This window comes from Carcharhinus amblyrhynchos, chromosome 1 (genome assembly GCF_965287045.1).
Source record: "Carcharhinus amblyrhynchos chromosome 1, sCarAmb.v2.hapA, whole genome shotgun sequence".
NCBI lineage: Eukaryota > Metazoa > Chordata > Chondrichthyes > Carcharhiniformes > Carcharhinidae > Carcharhinus > Carcharhinus amblyrhynchos.
In genome coordinates, this window is record NC_137324.1 from 18828787 (window position 1) to 18844718 (window position 15932).

General features: G+C 44.1%; 1 protein-coding gene across 2 annotated transcripts in view; it reads right to left on the reverse strand.

The window, feature by feature from the left end:
- Positions 1 to 1260: 1260 nt before the first annotated feature.
- ctnna2 (catenin (cadherin-associated protein), alpha 2) overlaps positions 1261 to 15932 on the reverse strand; it is a 1308817-nt gene continuing 1294145 nt past the window's right edge. For both annotated transcript variants that reach the window (XM_080195424.1, XM_080195512.1), the window contains one exon: positions 1261 to 2422. In XM_080195424.1, the coding sequence (XP_080051550.1) occupies positions 2135 to 2422 (288 nt within the window). In that variant the 3' untranslated portion in view covers positions 1261 to 2134. The remainder of the gene's footprint in view (positions 2423 to 15932) is intronic.

The following is a 15932-nucleotide window of genomic DNA, read 5'->3' on the forward strand; positions in this document are numbered from 1 at the left end:
CTGATACTGCTGTAGACAGATACATCTGCTCCAGGCAGGTTCACGAGAATGAGGTCAAGTTAGTTTATCCCTCACCACTTGTCGCAGTCCGTGTCTAACAGCTATGTCCTTTAGGATTGGTTTGCTCAGCCAGTAGTGGTGCTACTGAACCAACCCTGTTAATGGACATTGAAATCCTCTAGTCAGTATACATTCTGTGCCCTAGCCACCCTCAATGCCTCCTCCAACTGGTGTTCAACACGGAGGAGTATTGATTCATCAGTTGAATGGGGGCAATAGATGGTAATCAGCAAGTTTGCTTATGTTGGACTTCATGATACTTATGGGGTCCAGAATTGATGTTGAGAACTCCCAGAGAACCCTTCCAACAAGATGCCACTGTGCCACCATCTCTGGTATGTTTTTCCTGTTAATGGCACAGGATATACCTATGATGGTGTCAGGGCCACTGTAAGGTTCAAATCTGTCAGTCTATGTCATGCTGCTGAGTCTGTGGGCAGCACAGTGGCACAGTGGTTAGCACCGACATTATATTTAGTTTCTTTACCTTAGCTTCCCCTCTTTGCCTGTTTAAGGGTGGTCTTGGTTTTTGCAGTGTGTTGCACATTGACCACAGGTGAAAAGCCATAACCGAAAATATTTCATGATGTGGGACATGACTTTTACAAGCTGAATGCATTTTTTTCAGGTCATATGATTAGATGTCATGCAATCGGATATCACATGGTCAGGTGTCATGTGGGCAGGATGTCACATGATTAAATCTCCAGGAATGTCTTCAGTTAGAGTTGGCAATCTGACATCTGTACCCTATGGTCATTGACTCACCAGAAAGGTTGGCCACACCAAACAAACTTCCATTCGAGGCTGGCCCATTGAGCTGAAACCATTTTATTTATTTATTTATTAGTCACAAGTAGGCTTACATGAAGTCACAGTGTAAGTCCCCTATTTGCCTCACTCGAGCACTTGTTCGGATACACTGAGGGAGAATTTAGCACAGCCAATGCACCTACCCAGCACGTCCTTCAGTAATGGGAGGAAACCAGAGCACCCGGTGGAAGCCCACACAGCTACCAGGAAAATATGCAGACTCCGCATAGTCATACAAGCCAGAAATCGAACCTGGGTCCCTTGCACTGTGAGGCAGCATTGCTGACCACTGTGCCACCATGCCACCCATTGACTATAGCAATCAATGAACAAAATAAACGTCTTGCTATCGATGGGGGAAGGAAGAAACACAATAAGCTCAGTGGATGAGGATGGGCAAAGAGTTTATTAGATTTATTGTCAGGATACAAAGACAGATTAGTCTACAGTTCAGGCAAATCAAAATTCTACATCCACTGTTATGTCCAATCTAACACATTACTCACTATATACTGCCTATCACAACACTGTCAGTGAGTGACACAGGGCCACTCAAGTGCATTAAGGAGTCGCATCACAAGCACCTTGTCCCTGTGTGACAATTCCACAATGCCGTGCTGACGGCAGCGCAACAGGTTTATATATTCTACGGGCTTGCTCATTGAGCTGCTTTCCAGAACCGTTAAAAGTTAAAGTACAATTAGTTGTCACTTTTGTTGTCAGTAACATTAATTACCAGGCTTCAGGGCTGCGAAATTATTACCAATGCCCACTGAATAAATAAGGTTTCAGTTTTCCCTTGAAAGCACGAACCTAATATCCTAATACGGTCAGTTATTAGTATGGATTACAAAATAAATAAAAGGCCATTGAAGTTACACGTTGTGCTTCATACTACACCAAACAGAGGGAACACATCTGCTTTATGTTGTTAATGTCCAGTACTGTATTATTTGTAACAAACAAGCATTGATATTAAAGCCTTATAAGCTCAACACAGAGATCAGGTTAGCAAGCTGTGTAACCATTTTAGCTCCATCCCATTTTATTCCCTTATTTAACTACAGCAATGCCGGATTGTATGTACCTTTTAATTCTATAATTTAAATCCTATTCCAACGTCAAATCGGTCCCAATTCATTTAGGAATAAGCCAATGATTTATTTTTGTATTTGAGGAACATCATCCAGTTTGCTTTGCTGAATTTTAATACAGCGTCGTTGGTCATTTCAAAGGGCTGCTGACAAGGGTTTCCGCCGCTTTAGAAGGAGTCCATCGCCTTGAACTCGCTAAGGGCTTGCACTGGGGAAATGTGCTTCTTCTGTGATCCCCTCCTCACCCGGGTCTGGTACTCTTCTGGCTTCTCCCTCTTCACCAGTGGTTTCTTTTCAGGGGCTTTCATTTTCCAGGACACCACGGGAGAGTTCACAGCAGCCGTGCCGTACACCTTCTGGTATTTGGTGGATGCCACGTAGGAAGCCTTCACCGTCAGAACCACCGCATTCATCAGATTCTTGGCAGCCTGGATGAGTGAGGTAGCACTATCCAACTGCATGGGAGGAAGCAGACAAGAGGATTCTGTCAGTCATCTGAAGTACCGTTCTCACGTCAGATTTCAGTTTATGATTTAGCGATAATCACGGTTTCAATTATTAAAAATATTCCGCAGTAAAACAAGAAAAAAGACTTGCATTTATATTTCACAACCTCCGGATGCCTCAGAATGTTTTGCGGCCAATGGAACAGTTTTCAGCTCTAGCCACTTAGCCCTAACACCACTTTTGATTACTTTGTATCTGAGAGCAATGGCCATTGGACAACTGGCCACCACATTCTCACCAGAATGGCAGCAACTATCTGCCCTGAGCAGTGTGGTTAGCATCAGCACAATTCATGATGTAATATGTAAGTGCACGGCACCACCACCCCCTCCCACGCACCCACTCCTCCCCCCCCGCCCCCCCCGCCCCGGCACCCTGAACATCCTCATAACTCAAGGACAAAAGGCATACCCATTGAAGGTAAAGAGTTTCAGCGACAACTTCTTGCTTACACTCAACCAATTATGGAAGGCATCAAACCCTGTGTAAGCCCAAGTGAAGCTGTACTGTCATCTAAAGCCCAATACTTCATCCCTGGTCTAGTGTTATTATCACCAGACTACTAATCCAGAAATGCAGCTCATGTTCTGGGGACCCTGGATTCGAATCCCACCACAGCATTTGAATTCAAAAACAAAATCTGGAATTAAGAATCTACTGATTGTCGATTGTTGGAAAAAACCCATCTGGTCACTAATGTCCTTTAGGAAAGGAAATTTGCCATCCTTACCTGGTCTGGCCTACATGTGACTCCAGATTCACAGCAATGTGGTTGGCTTTCAACTGCCCTTGGGCCACTAGGGATGGGCAATAAATAGAGGCCAGCCAGTGATACCCTTGTCCCACGAATGAATAAAAAAAATTTAGTAACTTTGCTCACAAACAGTGTCACATGGGACTTATACAACCGGCAGCTATCCTGGGTGAAGCCAACAACATGTTAAATAAAAATTGTATTTTTATTGCTTCTTTTGCATCCCCAAAGCACTTTGTTTCTGTAAAGATGCCCTTTCACAGATTTTATTAATGAAAGGATTTATTAAAATTTATTCATTGGTTTCACAAGTAGGCTTACATTAACACTGCAATGAAGTTGCTGTGAAAATCCTCTAGTCGCCACAGTCCGGCACCTGTTCGGGGACACTGTGGGAGAATTTAGCATGGCCAATGCACCCAACCATCACTAACAATGGTAACCTTTACTCACAACAGTAAGTACTATTACTAACAATTGTTCAGCAGGCTCAAGCTTGCTGAAGCTTGTTCTCTCTATGTCTCCTGCTTAAGAGAGCACCACTCCCTGGGGAGTTTATCCATTGTTCCAATTGGTCACCCAAACCAAGTGGCCCTTTTCTGCTGTGTTGACCTTAAAGGGACAATCACCAAAGAATTAAATGAAGTTTTTTTTTGAAGTGATACTGTTATGTTTCAGAAAAAGGCAGCAGCCAATTTATACACAGCACAAAGAGCGCTGTCATCATGACCAGCTAATGTTTGATGTTGTTGGCTGAAGGATAGAACAGATGGGCTGACCTGCTGGTACCCCTTCCCTGCATGGCAGGAGCAATTAAAACTGACCTGCCTTTTTTCCTTATTTACTGGATCTGTGCATTGTTGACTGGGCCAGCATTTATCGCCCATCCCTAATTCCCCTTGAACTAAGTCATCGAGTGCAGAATAGGCCCTTTGACCGATCAAGTCTGCACCGACAATATCTACCACTATAGGCGCACTAATCCCATTTTCATGCATTTGTCCCATATCCTTGCATATTAAGATATTTCAAGTGGTCACCCAAATATTTAAAAGTTTCTGAGCTTGACTACCTTCCCCAGGCAGTACATTCCGGATTCCCACCATTCCTGTGGCTTGTTAGTCTATTTCAGAGGGTAGTTGAGAGCTAATCACAATGCTGTGTGTCTGGAGTCACATGCCAGCCAAACATGGTGGGTTGCCTTCCCCAAAGGACATTAATGAACCAGGTGTGTTTTTATGACAATCGTTTCATGGTCATCATTAGAGTTTTAATTATGTATTTTTATTACCATGGTGGGATTCGAATCCGGGTTCCCAGAGCATTACTCTGAGTCTCTGGATTACCAGTGACAACCTCACTGTGCCACTGCCTCTCTCTGATTTGACTTGTATCTGTCAGTCAGCCTGAGAACTTGGGCATTATTACATTCATTTGCCCTAGGTTTGCAAAAAACAATCTTTCATACAACTAACTATATGTGGTCAATGTCACGTTTGATGTGCCGTTAGCAGAAAAGGAAATGTATCTTGAATACCTGAAAAACAATCCAACCCAAGCTATTTTCCTGGCACCTATTAATGCATTACAAATAAGTCACTCCCTTCCCCAACTGTGTTAACCCAAAGTGCAGCCTTGCCTGCTGGTGGTGCATTGATAGATCATAAAGGAACTTATAAATGGCTCCTACAAACATTACTTAAAGAAACTTTACCTGGGCACAAAGCTGGTGACGTCTTCAAACCATTCTGTGGCTTTGCAAATTGGCTAACAAGTTTACTTCAAGTTTTACTCCACTGAGCACACTTCAAAAGGCCCATATAAGTCATGAAAGGCACTGGATAAATGAATGTTTTTCTATTTTAAACACCACTTACCATGCTAGACTTCACCAAGAGATGTATAACTATAATAATTCTTTGAAATCTTTTCTTGATCTTCAAACTTTAATGAAAATATTATGTCAGCTGGTAGGTCACCAGAATTAGGTAACCACTGTAGCATTGGATTTAATGCATGCAAAGAGAGAACTGTCTTGTGACAATGCATAATACTACCTGGAACAGGCATCTATAACCTGCAACCAACGTCTTCACTTACTCTTCACATTAGAAAAACACAAAGATAAATTCTAAATGGCATGCACCCACCATCAGCTTTAATGTCACACACAGCGCTCACTTGTAATAAATTGGTTGAACCTCATTTAAACTAGGATCCAGAAAGTTTACTTGAGGTGAAGTTGAACAAGGTTAAAAGATGGACATCCAGTGTATAAAGGCAATCCAACACTAAGAGAAAAATGGAAAGCAGTTTCATTCTCTCTATGGACTGCCATTAGCAGCCTTTCCCCTTGTTTTTGTGGCTATGACTCATCTTTCATTCCCTCACCGTGCAGTATAAATATCTCCCATTTTCTATGCATTTTAGCTCTGACAAAGGGTCATCTGGGCTCCATTTTCCACTGCCATTTTTGAATCATAGAATCCCTACAGTGCAGAAGGAGGCCATTCAGCCCATCGAGTCTGCATCGCCAACAATCGTATCCAGGCCCTATCCACATAACCTCAGGTATTTACCCTGTTAATCCCTTGACATTAAGGAAAATTTAACGGCCAATTCACCTAACCTGTACATCTCTGGACTCTGGACTTTGGGAGGAACACAGTAAAAAGTCTGACAACACCAGGTTTTAGTCCAACCTATTTATTTGATAATATACTCGCAAGCTTTCGAGGGGTTACCCTCTTCGTCAGGTGAATGGAGAGTTCTGGCCTCAGACAGAGCATATAAAGCACAGACAGTTTAGAGATTACTGATTAAAATGCGAATCCTTACACCTAACCTGCTGTTCAAGACCTGAAGTGGCTGATAATGTGAGTGGTAGGAGCACTGATCACAGTTTAAAGAGATGTGTATTGTCTCCAGACAGTACAGTAAGTGAGGTTTTGCAAACCCAGGCAAGTCACGGGGGTTACAGATAGTGCGACATGAACCCAAGATCCCTGTTGAGACCGTCCTCATGTGTGCGGAACTTGGCTATCAGTCTCTGCTCAGCGACTCTGCGCTGTCGTGTGTTGTGAAGGCCGCCTTGGAGAATGCTTACCCGAAGGTCAGAGGCTGAATGCCCGTGATACCCACATCATGACTTTGGGAGGAAACCAGAGCACCCAGAGGAAACCCACGTGGACACGGGGAGAACATGCAAACTCCACACAGGCACCCAAGACAGGAATTGAACGCAGGTCCCTGGATCTGTGAGGCAGCAGTGCTAACCGTTGTGTTACCATGCTGCCCATAAACCCATTTTGGAGTTAAAGAAAGTGATCTTTAAGTTGTAGACAAATAAAAACACTTTATATATATAATATGTCATCATTTCTGTCAACGACACAGGAGATGCAGCAGGGTTAGAACATAGAACATCGAACAGTACAGCACAGTACAGACCCTTCAGCCCTCAAAGTTGTGCCAAGCTATGTCCAAACCCAAGATCAAGCTATCCCACTCCCTATAATTCTGGTGTGCTCCATGTGCCTAACCAATAACTGCTTGAAAGTTCCTAAAGTGTCCGATTCCACTATCACAGCAGGCAGTGTATTCCACACCCCAGTCATTCTCTGAGTGAAGAATCTACCTCGGATATCCCTCCTATATCTCCCACCATGAACCTTAAAGTTATGTCCCCTAGTAACAGCTACATCCACCCGAGGAAATAGTCTCTGCATGCCCACTCCATCTATCCCCCTCATCACGTTATAAACCTCTATTAAGTGGCCTCTCATTCTCTTCTGCTCCAAAGAGAAAAGCCCCAGCTCCCTCCACCTTTCCTCATAAGACCAACCCTCCAAACCAGGCAGCATCCTGGTAAATCTCATCTATACTCTCTCCAATGCTTCCATATCTTTCTTATAGTGAGGTGACCAGAACTGCACACAATATTCCAAATGTGGTCTCACCAACATCTGGTATAGTTGCAGCGTAACCCCACTGCTCTTAAACTCAAACCCCCTGTTAATAAACGATAACACACTACAAGCCTTCTTCACGGCTCTATCCACTTGAGTCGCAATCTTCAGAGATCTGTGGATATGAATCCCAAGATCTCTCTGTTCCTCCACATTCCTCAGAACCTTGCCATTGACCCTGTAATCCACATTCAAGTTTGTCCTACCAAAATGAATCACCTCGCACTTATCAACATTAAACTCCATCTGCCACTTTTCGGCCCAGCTCTGCATCCTATCAATGTCTGTTTGTGGCCTGCAAAAGCCCTCCACCTCATCCACTACTCCACCAATCTTGGTGTCGACAGCAAATTTACTAACCCACCCTTCAGCCCCTTTTTCCAAGTCATTAATAAAAATCACAAATAGCAGAGGACCCAGCCCTGACCCCTGTGGTACACCGCTGGTAACTGGCCTCCAGTCTGAAAATTTTCCCTCCACCACCGCCCTCTATCTTCTATGAGACAGCCAGTTACTTATCCAATCAGCCAAATTTCCTTCTATCCCACACCTCCTTACCTTCTTCATGTGCCTACTATGGGGAACCTTATCAAACTTCTTACTAAAATCCATGTATATGACATCAACTGCTCTACCTTCGTCTATACACTTAGTTACCTCCACAAAGAATTCAATCAAATTTGTGAGGCAGGACTTACCCCTCACGAAACTGTGCTGACTACCCTGGATTAAACTGAATCTTTCCAAATGGCCATAACTCCTATCTCCCAGGACCCTTTCCATTAACTTACTGACCACTGAAGTAAGACTAGCTGGCCTATAATTACCAGGGTCATTCCTATTTCCTTTCTTGAAGACAGGAACAACATTCACCACTCTCCAGTCCTCTGGTACAATCCCCATGGACAGTGACGACCCAAAGATCAAAGCTAAAGGCTCCGCAGTCTCATCCCTTGCCTCCCAAAGTAGCTTAGGATGTATCCCATCTGGCCCAGGGGACTTATCGATCCTCAGGTTTTTCAAAATTGCTAATGCATCCTCCCTCAGAACATCTACTTCCTCCATCTGATCAGCGTGTATCACGCACTCCTCCTCAAAAACATGGCCCCTCTCCTTAGCGAACAGCAGGGTTCTGAGGAATGTGGAGGAACTGAGAGATCTTGCGGTTCATATCCACAGATCTCTGAAGGTTGCCACTCAAGTGGATAGAGCCATGAAAAAGGCTTATAGTGTGCTAGCATTGCTGGGCAGTAGGCCAGATAGGATCATAGAATCCTACAGTGCTGAAGGAGGCCATTCAGCCCATCGAGTCTGCACTGACCACAATCAGATCCAGACCCTATTCCCATAACCCCACATATTTATCCTGCTAATCCCCCTGACACTAGACTCAACTTAGCATGGACGATCAACCTAACCCGTACACTTTTGGACTGTGGGAGGAAACAGGAGCACCCGGAGGAAACCCACGAGAGCAGACACGGGGGATGCGCAAACTCCGCGTAGACAGTGGCTCGAGGCCGGAACTGAACCCAGATCCCTGGCGCTGTGAGACAACAATGCTAACCACTGAGCCACCCAATAACATTGGAAAAGTTCAGCATCCACATTGACAAGTCTCGGCTTACAGCCTATTTCAGACTTAGTTTTGGAGTTTTGTTTTTGCTATTGCCAAGTACTTTGCCAGGTGCGTTAGTGTGAGTTGTTGTGGGGTTATTATTCTCCTCCCCCTCATCGATTTCACATAGGGCTCATCAGCAATGAAATGAACTGAAGAGGATTCTTTGTTAAATCTGAGAGATGCTTCTAATACACTGAGGTGTTTAGACAAGTGAAAATATCTTATGGGATTTAGGGAGCCAGGGCTCATTTCTGAGTGTAATCTGAGACATGGAGACAAAAAAAACCCCAGCATTTTTCAAGAAGTAAAGAGAAAAGCATAGTTAGCATATTTCTCAAGTTTTTAAGTTTTAAGTTTATTTAATTAGTGTCACAAGTAGGCTTACGTTTACACTGCAATGAAGTTACTATTAAAATCCCTTAGTCGCCACACTCAGGCGCCTGTTCGGGTACACTGAGGGAGGACCTAGCACGGCTAATGCACCTAACCAGCATTCTACCTGTTGCAAATGCAGCTGTCCATGGCACTTCATGGTCCTGTGGAGAACAAGTCCCATCTTCACATTGAGGACACTTCCATCTTGCCAAATGGGATAGACTCCGGAATGATCTATCAACTGGACTGAGCTGGGAATTCCGCGATGAGGAACTCACCTTCTGAGTTCCCAATACATGTTGACTAACTACAATGCATAAGACAGGATTGTGTTTACTTTAATTAATTCTTGGGATATGGGCCCACACTTATGGCCCATCTCGAAGTGTTTGGAATAAGGTGGTAGTGAGCTGACTCCTTGAATGGTTGAGTCCATGTGGTGTAGGTACACCCAAAGTGCTGTTAGGAAGGGATTCCAGGGTCTTTCAGACCGGGGAAACGAAACAGGACGAAACCCAGGCAGATACGAGGAGAACGTGCAGACTCCACACAGACAGTGACCCAAGCTGGGCTTCGAACCTGAGTGCATGAAACTGTGAGGCAGCAGTGCTAACCTCTGTGCCACCATGCCGCCAAACCATTTTACACGGATTAGCTCAAAGCTCAATGCTTCACTGCTGAGAGACACAAGGAACCTCACATCTGGTATTGAAGACAATTGCTGCACATAGATTTCAACCACTTAATGAAGGTCTCACACATTATGGATGAGGGCACCCCAGCTTATAGTCACACTGTTACACGGTGATGTTTTCACATCACACTCACATTCCACAGATGTTTGGCATGTAGCAATATCACTGATTGTTGACACCATTTTTCAAATTCTTTTCAAAAGATGTAAATGTTGCTGGCAAGGCCAGTATTTATCATCCATTGGTGATTGATCTTGAGGTGATGGTGATTGTCATGGGTTTGGAAGGGCTTGACTAAAGGACCAAGGCACAATTGCTGCAGTGCATCTTGTAGATTGCACACACACTGTTGCCACTACATGCCAGCGGTAAAGGAAGTGAATGTGCAAGGTGGTGCATGAGGTGCCAGTCAAGCACACTGCTTTTGTGCTGATGATGTTGAACTTGTTGCGTATTACTGGAGCTGCAATCATCCAAGCAAGAAAATCTCATCACTCCCCATCCTAACTTGGAAATATATCTTTTCCTTCATTGTCTCTGGGTCAAAATCCTGGAATCCCTCCCTAACAGCACTTTGGGTGTACCCACACCACATGGACTGCAACCGTTCAAGGAGTCAGCTCACCACCACCTTATTCCAAACACTTTGATTTGGGCCATAAATGCAGGCCCATATCCCAAGAATTAATTAAAGTAAACACAGTCCTGTCTTATGCATTGTAATTAGTCAACATGTATTGGGATATCAGAAGATGAGTTCCTCATCGCGGAATTCCCAGCTCAGTCCAATTGATAGATCCATTCGGAGTCTGCCCCATTTGGCAAGATGGACTTTTTCTCCACAGGACCATGCAGTGCCATGGACAGATGCATTTGCAACAGGTAGATTGATGAAACAAAACTTATTCCAACTTTTAAATCAGTGAAAAAAGGTTTAATAAAGCAACATCATTGCAACCTTTCCCTAGGCCATTCCAAACCCAGCAATTCCTTATTTACAATGTGTCAGCTGATCACCACATCATTTTGTCATTGGTGAAATAGGTGACTGGGTCAGCTGACTCTTACAGCAAGTTACCATTGGTCACTACAACAGATGCAATGTTATCATTGGTTACATTCTAACACTGACTGAACTGGCCAAGTCCTTAAGTTGGTTTATTCCTCACACCTGCTGCAGACCCAGTTTGGTAACTGCACCCCTCAGGACTTGGCCAGTTCAGTCAGTGTTAGAATGTAACCGATGATAACATTGCATCTGTTGTAGTGACCAATGGTAACTTGCTGTAAGAGTCAGCTGACCCAGTAAACTATGCCACCAATGACAAAATGATGAGGTGGTCAGCTGACGAGCTGACTCATTATAAATAAAGAGCTGCTGGGGTTTGGAATGACCTAGAGAAAGGTTGCAATGATTTTGATATGTTAAACTTTTTTCACTGATTTAAAAGTTAGAGTAAGTTTTGTTTCATTTTATTGTCTATACCTGAAGAACTCCTTCTGCTAAATCAACAGTCAGTAGGGATGTCACTGAGCCATTTTTGGTGACAGACATTGAAGTCTCTCCACGGAGTACATTCTGTGCTCTTGCTACTCTGTGTTCCTTCCAAATGATAGTCAACATTAAGATGCATTGATTACTCAGCTGAGGGAGAGAAGAAAGGTAGTGGTCAGCAGGATGTTGCCTTGTCTGTCCTTCAAGTCCATTGCAGATGTACCTCAGCTGCTGGTAGTCAGTGTCTTGTTGAATCATAAAATCCAATAGTGCAGAAGGAGGTCATTCGGTCCATCAGGTTTGCACCGACCACAATCCCACCCAGGCCCTATTCCAGTAACCCCATGCATTTATCCTGGCAATTTAGCATAGCCAATCCACCTAACCCACACATCTTTGGACTGTGGGAGGAAACTAAAGCACCCAGAGGAAACGCATGCAAGACATGGGGAGAATGTGCAGACTCCACACAGACGGTGACCCAAGCCGGGAATCGAACCTGGGTCCCTGACGTTGTGAGGCAGCAGTGCTAACCACTGTGCTGCTACTCTGCATATGCTTCACCCTCACAATGCACTTTGACAGTGGCATGACTTAATGGTAAATTATGGAGTGAATTGCTCCCCTGCTACCCTGCCAGTGTCATGAAAGTCCGTGAATGTTTACTGCAAATTAAAAAAACAGGATTGCTTGCAGTCTGAGTATAATTTTAGACCGGAGGGTGCATTTTACTGTGAATGAATTCAAAGTTGTTAACTGATTTAATGCTGTTCTTTTAATTCAGATTGATGAAGCTCTGTGATTTTTGTGATGTTTCTGTGTATTATACAGTCTGAAGCTGTCCTCAGCAGCCCTGTGACTAGCTCACGGGCATAACAAAGCGTATAAAAGCAGTTATTGATTCAAAGTGTTTCACTGAGTTGTCGGCAGAGTCTATGTAGCGTGTTCGACCAGTGCATTGTGAGCACAGTAAGTGGCCTGTTTGAGTGCGATAATTTAATTTTCCATTGGGAAATCCTGCTTTTTTTTTTTGGCTCAGATGTTAAGAGCATGGTGTGCATTTCCAGCACTCTGCTTTTATTTATTTTTTTTAAAAAGATGTACTGGTGTTCCTTTAGAGGATCATATATTTTCTGTGTTTTGAACTAGTCAACCTGCCCCACTTGTTGTGTTTTTATGGGGCAAAAGAAAGCCAAGATTTTATCTTTGTTTCTTTGGCCAGATTCAGGAAGTGCCCTGGCACGTGGGGACAGAAACTTGTTACTGCTGTCCGTTTTTGTCCCGGGCATGCTTTCAGCCATCGTGTCCAAAGGAAGTGCCCTGCCCAAATAATATTGGATCGATTTTAAACATGGCACAAGTGCAATGGCAATTGCCACATAAGTTGTAGAGGATATCTTTTTAGCAAATTTGTTCAAGGGTTGTGGGCCATCACTGGCTGGGCCAGCATTTATTGCCCATCTCTGAGGGCATTTAAGAGTGAACCACATTGCTGTGAATCATGTGCAGACCAGAGCAGGTAAATACCCCTCCATTTCAGAGGGCAGTTGAGAGTCCATCACATCACTAAGGCTCTGGTGTCACATGTAGGCCTGACTGTTGATTTAGCAGAAGGAGTCTTTCAGATAAGGATGGCAGATTTCCTGCCCTAAAGGACAGTAGTGAACCAGATGTTTTTTTTTTACAGCTATCGACAACTGGTCGTCATTAGATTTTTAATTCCAGATTTTTACTGAATTCAAATTTCACCGTCTACCAAGGTGGTTTTGAACACAGGTGCTTTGAGCAATATCCTAGGTCTCTGGATTGTTAATCCAGTGATAACACCAATATAGCACTGCCTCCTTTAAAAGGCAACAGACATCCAGTATTGCTATGCAAGGATATAACAAATGGCCACAAATGCACACGGAATTGATGTAAAGGACTTTGAATCACCAATTTCACACTGTTTCACTATCACACGTTCTTGTTTTTTGCCAGTTGCCCTGTTCCTTTAACCTACCACACACGTCTGCCGTACTTCCATTCTGCCCTGCTTCTGAGTTCAGAAGCACCACCCTTCAATTCAACCATTGTGTAAATTGCTTTGACACAGGGAAAACCCATCAGATTATCTTCAGCAGGTACAAACCCCACTATAGTTGGGCAGCAATTTTGCATGCAAGTAAAATCTTGGTCCTGAAGTCTGTATTGTGAAACTGTAGTTCATGTTTTTCCACCCTTCCATTGTGTCTCATGATGCAGACGCATTAATCATTAATGTTTTAATTGCCATTTAGAAAGCAAACATCAGAGCTTAAGGCATGATGCCAACCTTTGTCCCTTTTTCTTATCATCTGAATAGATGCCAATTTAGATTTTGCTATCTCTCAGAAAAATTAATTTATTCAGTTAGCAGCCATGCCAATAGTTGTCTCAGCCCCAAGCTTTCCCCAAGCATCTCCATTCTTTACTTTCCTCCTTTAAGGTGCTCCTTAATATTAACTTCTCTGGCCAAAGATTTATCCTAGTAGCCCCCCTTTTTGCATAGTGTCGATGTTTGTTCAATTATGCTCCTGCTTAGGGCTTTGAGACATTTATTACATTAAAAATCCGATATGAACAAGTTACAGATGTGGCTATCGAAGTCGAAGAGAGCCAGCCTGAGAGTTGAGGGCTTTCTTCTTGAGTGATCTTGGAACTGCAACCATCAAGGCAAGTGGGAAGTATTCTAGTACACTTATGCCTTTTAGATGGTGGGTAGGCTTTGGAGAGTCTGGAGGTGAGTTACTCACCTAACTTCTGACCTGCTCTTGTAGCCACTGTTTATGTGGTGAGTCCCGTTGAGTTTCTGGTCAATGGTAACCCCAAGGATGTTGATGGTGGGGGATTCAGTGATGGTAACACCATTGAATGTCAAGGGCAGTGATTCGAGAGTCTCTTATTGGTGATGGTCATTGCCTGGCATGTGTCATGCAAATGTTACTTGCCATTTGTCAGCCCAAGCCTGGAGCTTGTCTAGATCTTGTTGCATTTGAACATGGTATCAGTATCTGAGGAGTTGTGAATGGTGCTGAACATTGTGCAGTCATCGTTGAACAATCCTGCTTCTGACCTTATGACGGAGGGAAGGTCATTGATGAAGCAGCTGAAGATGGTTGGGCTTAGGGACACTACACTGAGGGACTCCTGCAGAGATGTCTGACCATCGTGCCCACCGACAACAACCACCCCCCCCCCGCCCCACACACACCCACACACACACACACACACACACACACACACACACACACACACACACACACACACACACACACACCTTTGACTGTTAAAACAAACCTGGTGTTTCATTGGGGCCCTGTGCAGCTAAAACGGAGGAGAGTTTGATTCCATTAACCTCAGCTGAATGTGAACTAGTGCCCCTGATACGAACAGCCAGTGTCTAACTCAGTAATAATTATTTTAATCACAGACTTACATGACAAACTTTGATTATTAAAGGAGCTGTGACAGAAGAGAAAAATATGGAGCAGCAGGGACACAACTGCTGCTAATTTCAACTGATCATTAAGGAACTTCAATTTCTGCTGGGTTGGTTATGGCATGGCATGGGGTAGCTGTCTGTCTCATAGGAGGCGATGCTTATTTTGAAAGAATTTTGCGAAAGGTTATAATGGCTGCAAATGTGTGATGCTGCGTTGCTACGGAAATGCGGCCTCACATCTGTCAGGAAGACAAAAATGTGTCAAATCTGGAAGGTGCCGAGTGGATTTTGAGCCTGCTAATGAGCATCATTTATCCTGTAAAACACAATAAATGATTGCACGTAATCAAAGAACAACCTTTCTCTCTCTCTCCCTCAGGCACTGACTCCTATAGAGGATAGTTCAGTCCACATTGGGTAGCAGTGTCTACCTACCTAGTTTTCACCTCGGGGCGTGCACAGTGAGGATGAAGGGCTACTCCACAAGGGGGGGAATATTTGCAGCCAATTCCCAATCGTCCAGGGTTGGCACAGTGGTTAGCACTGCTGCCTCGTAGCCATGATGCAGAAATGCCGGCGTTGGACTGGGGTAAGCAGACACAGGGAGAAAGTGCAAACTCCGCACAGACAGTGACCCAAGGCCACAACTGAACCCAGATTCCTGGCACTGTGAGGGCAGCAGTGCTAACCACTGTGCCACCCTTGCCACGCACCGTGTCCCTTCCCGAGATCCTATTAACACGTGTGCATGCAATCCATTGGTGCTGGGGGCCAAGTGCAACTCCCCGACAGCTACCAAATTGGAGATCGGTTAGTACAACACAGGCTGACAATTAGACTCTGCAACCTCTTTGTAACTCAGCATTCAGCCAGGTGATGGCTGGACCTGCCAGGAACTGAGTGTTTTTTTCTGTCATGAAACCATTTGAGTGACGGGCAGTGATTTGTATGAAAAATTCTCGGTGTTAAAAAGAAAAACTGATGAGGAGAATCATGCTAATTATTTTGTGTTTACAGAGCGGCTTCTGCCATATGGCTGCTGTGGATTTCTCAATCAGTCGGTGAGGCGGTTACTGCTCATTAG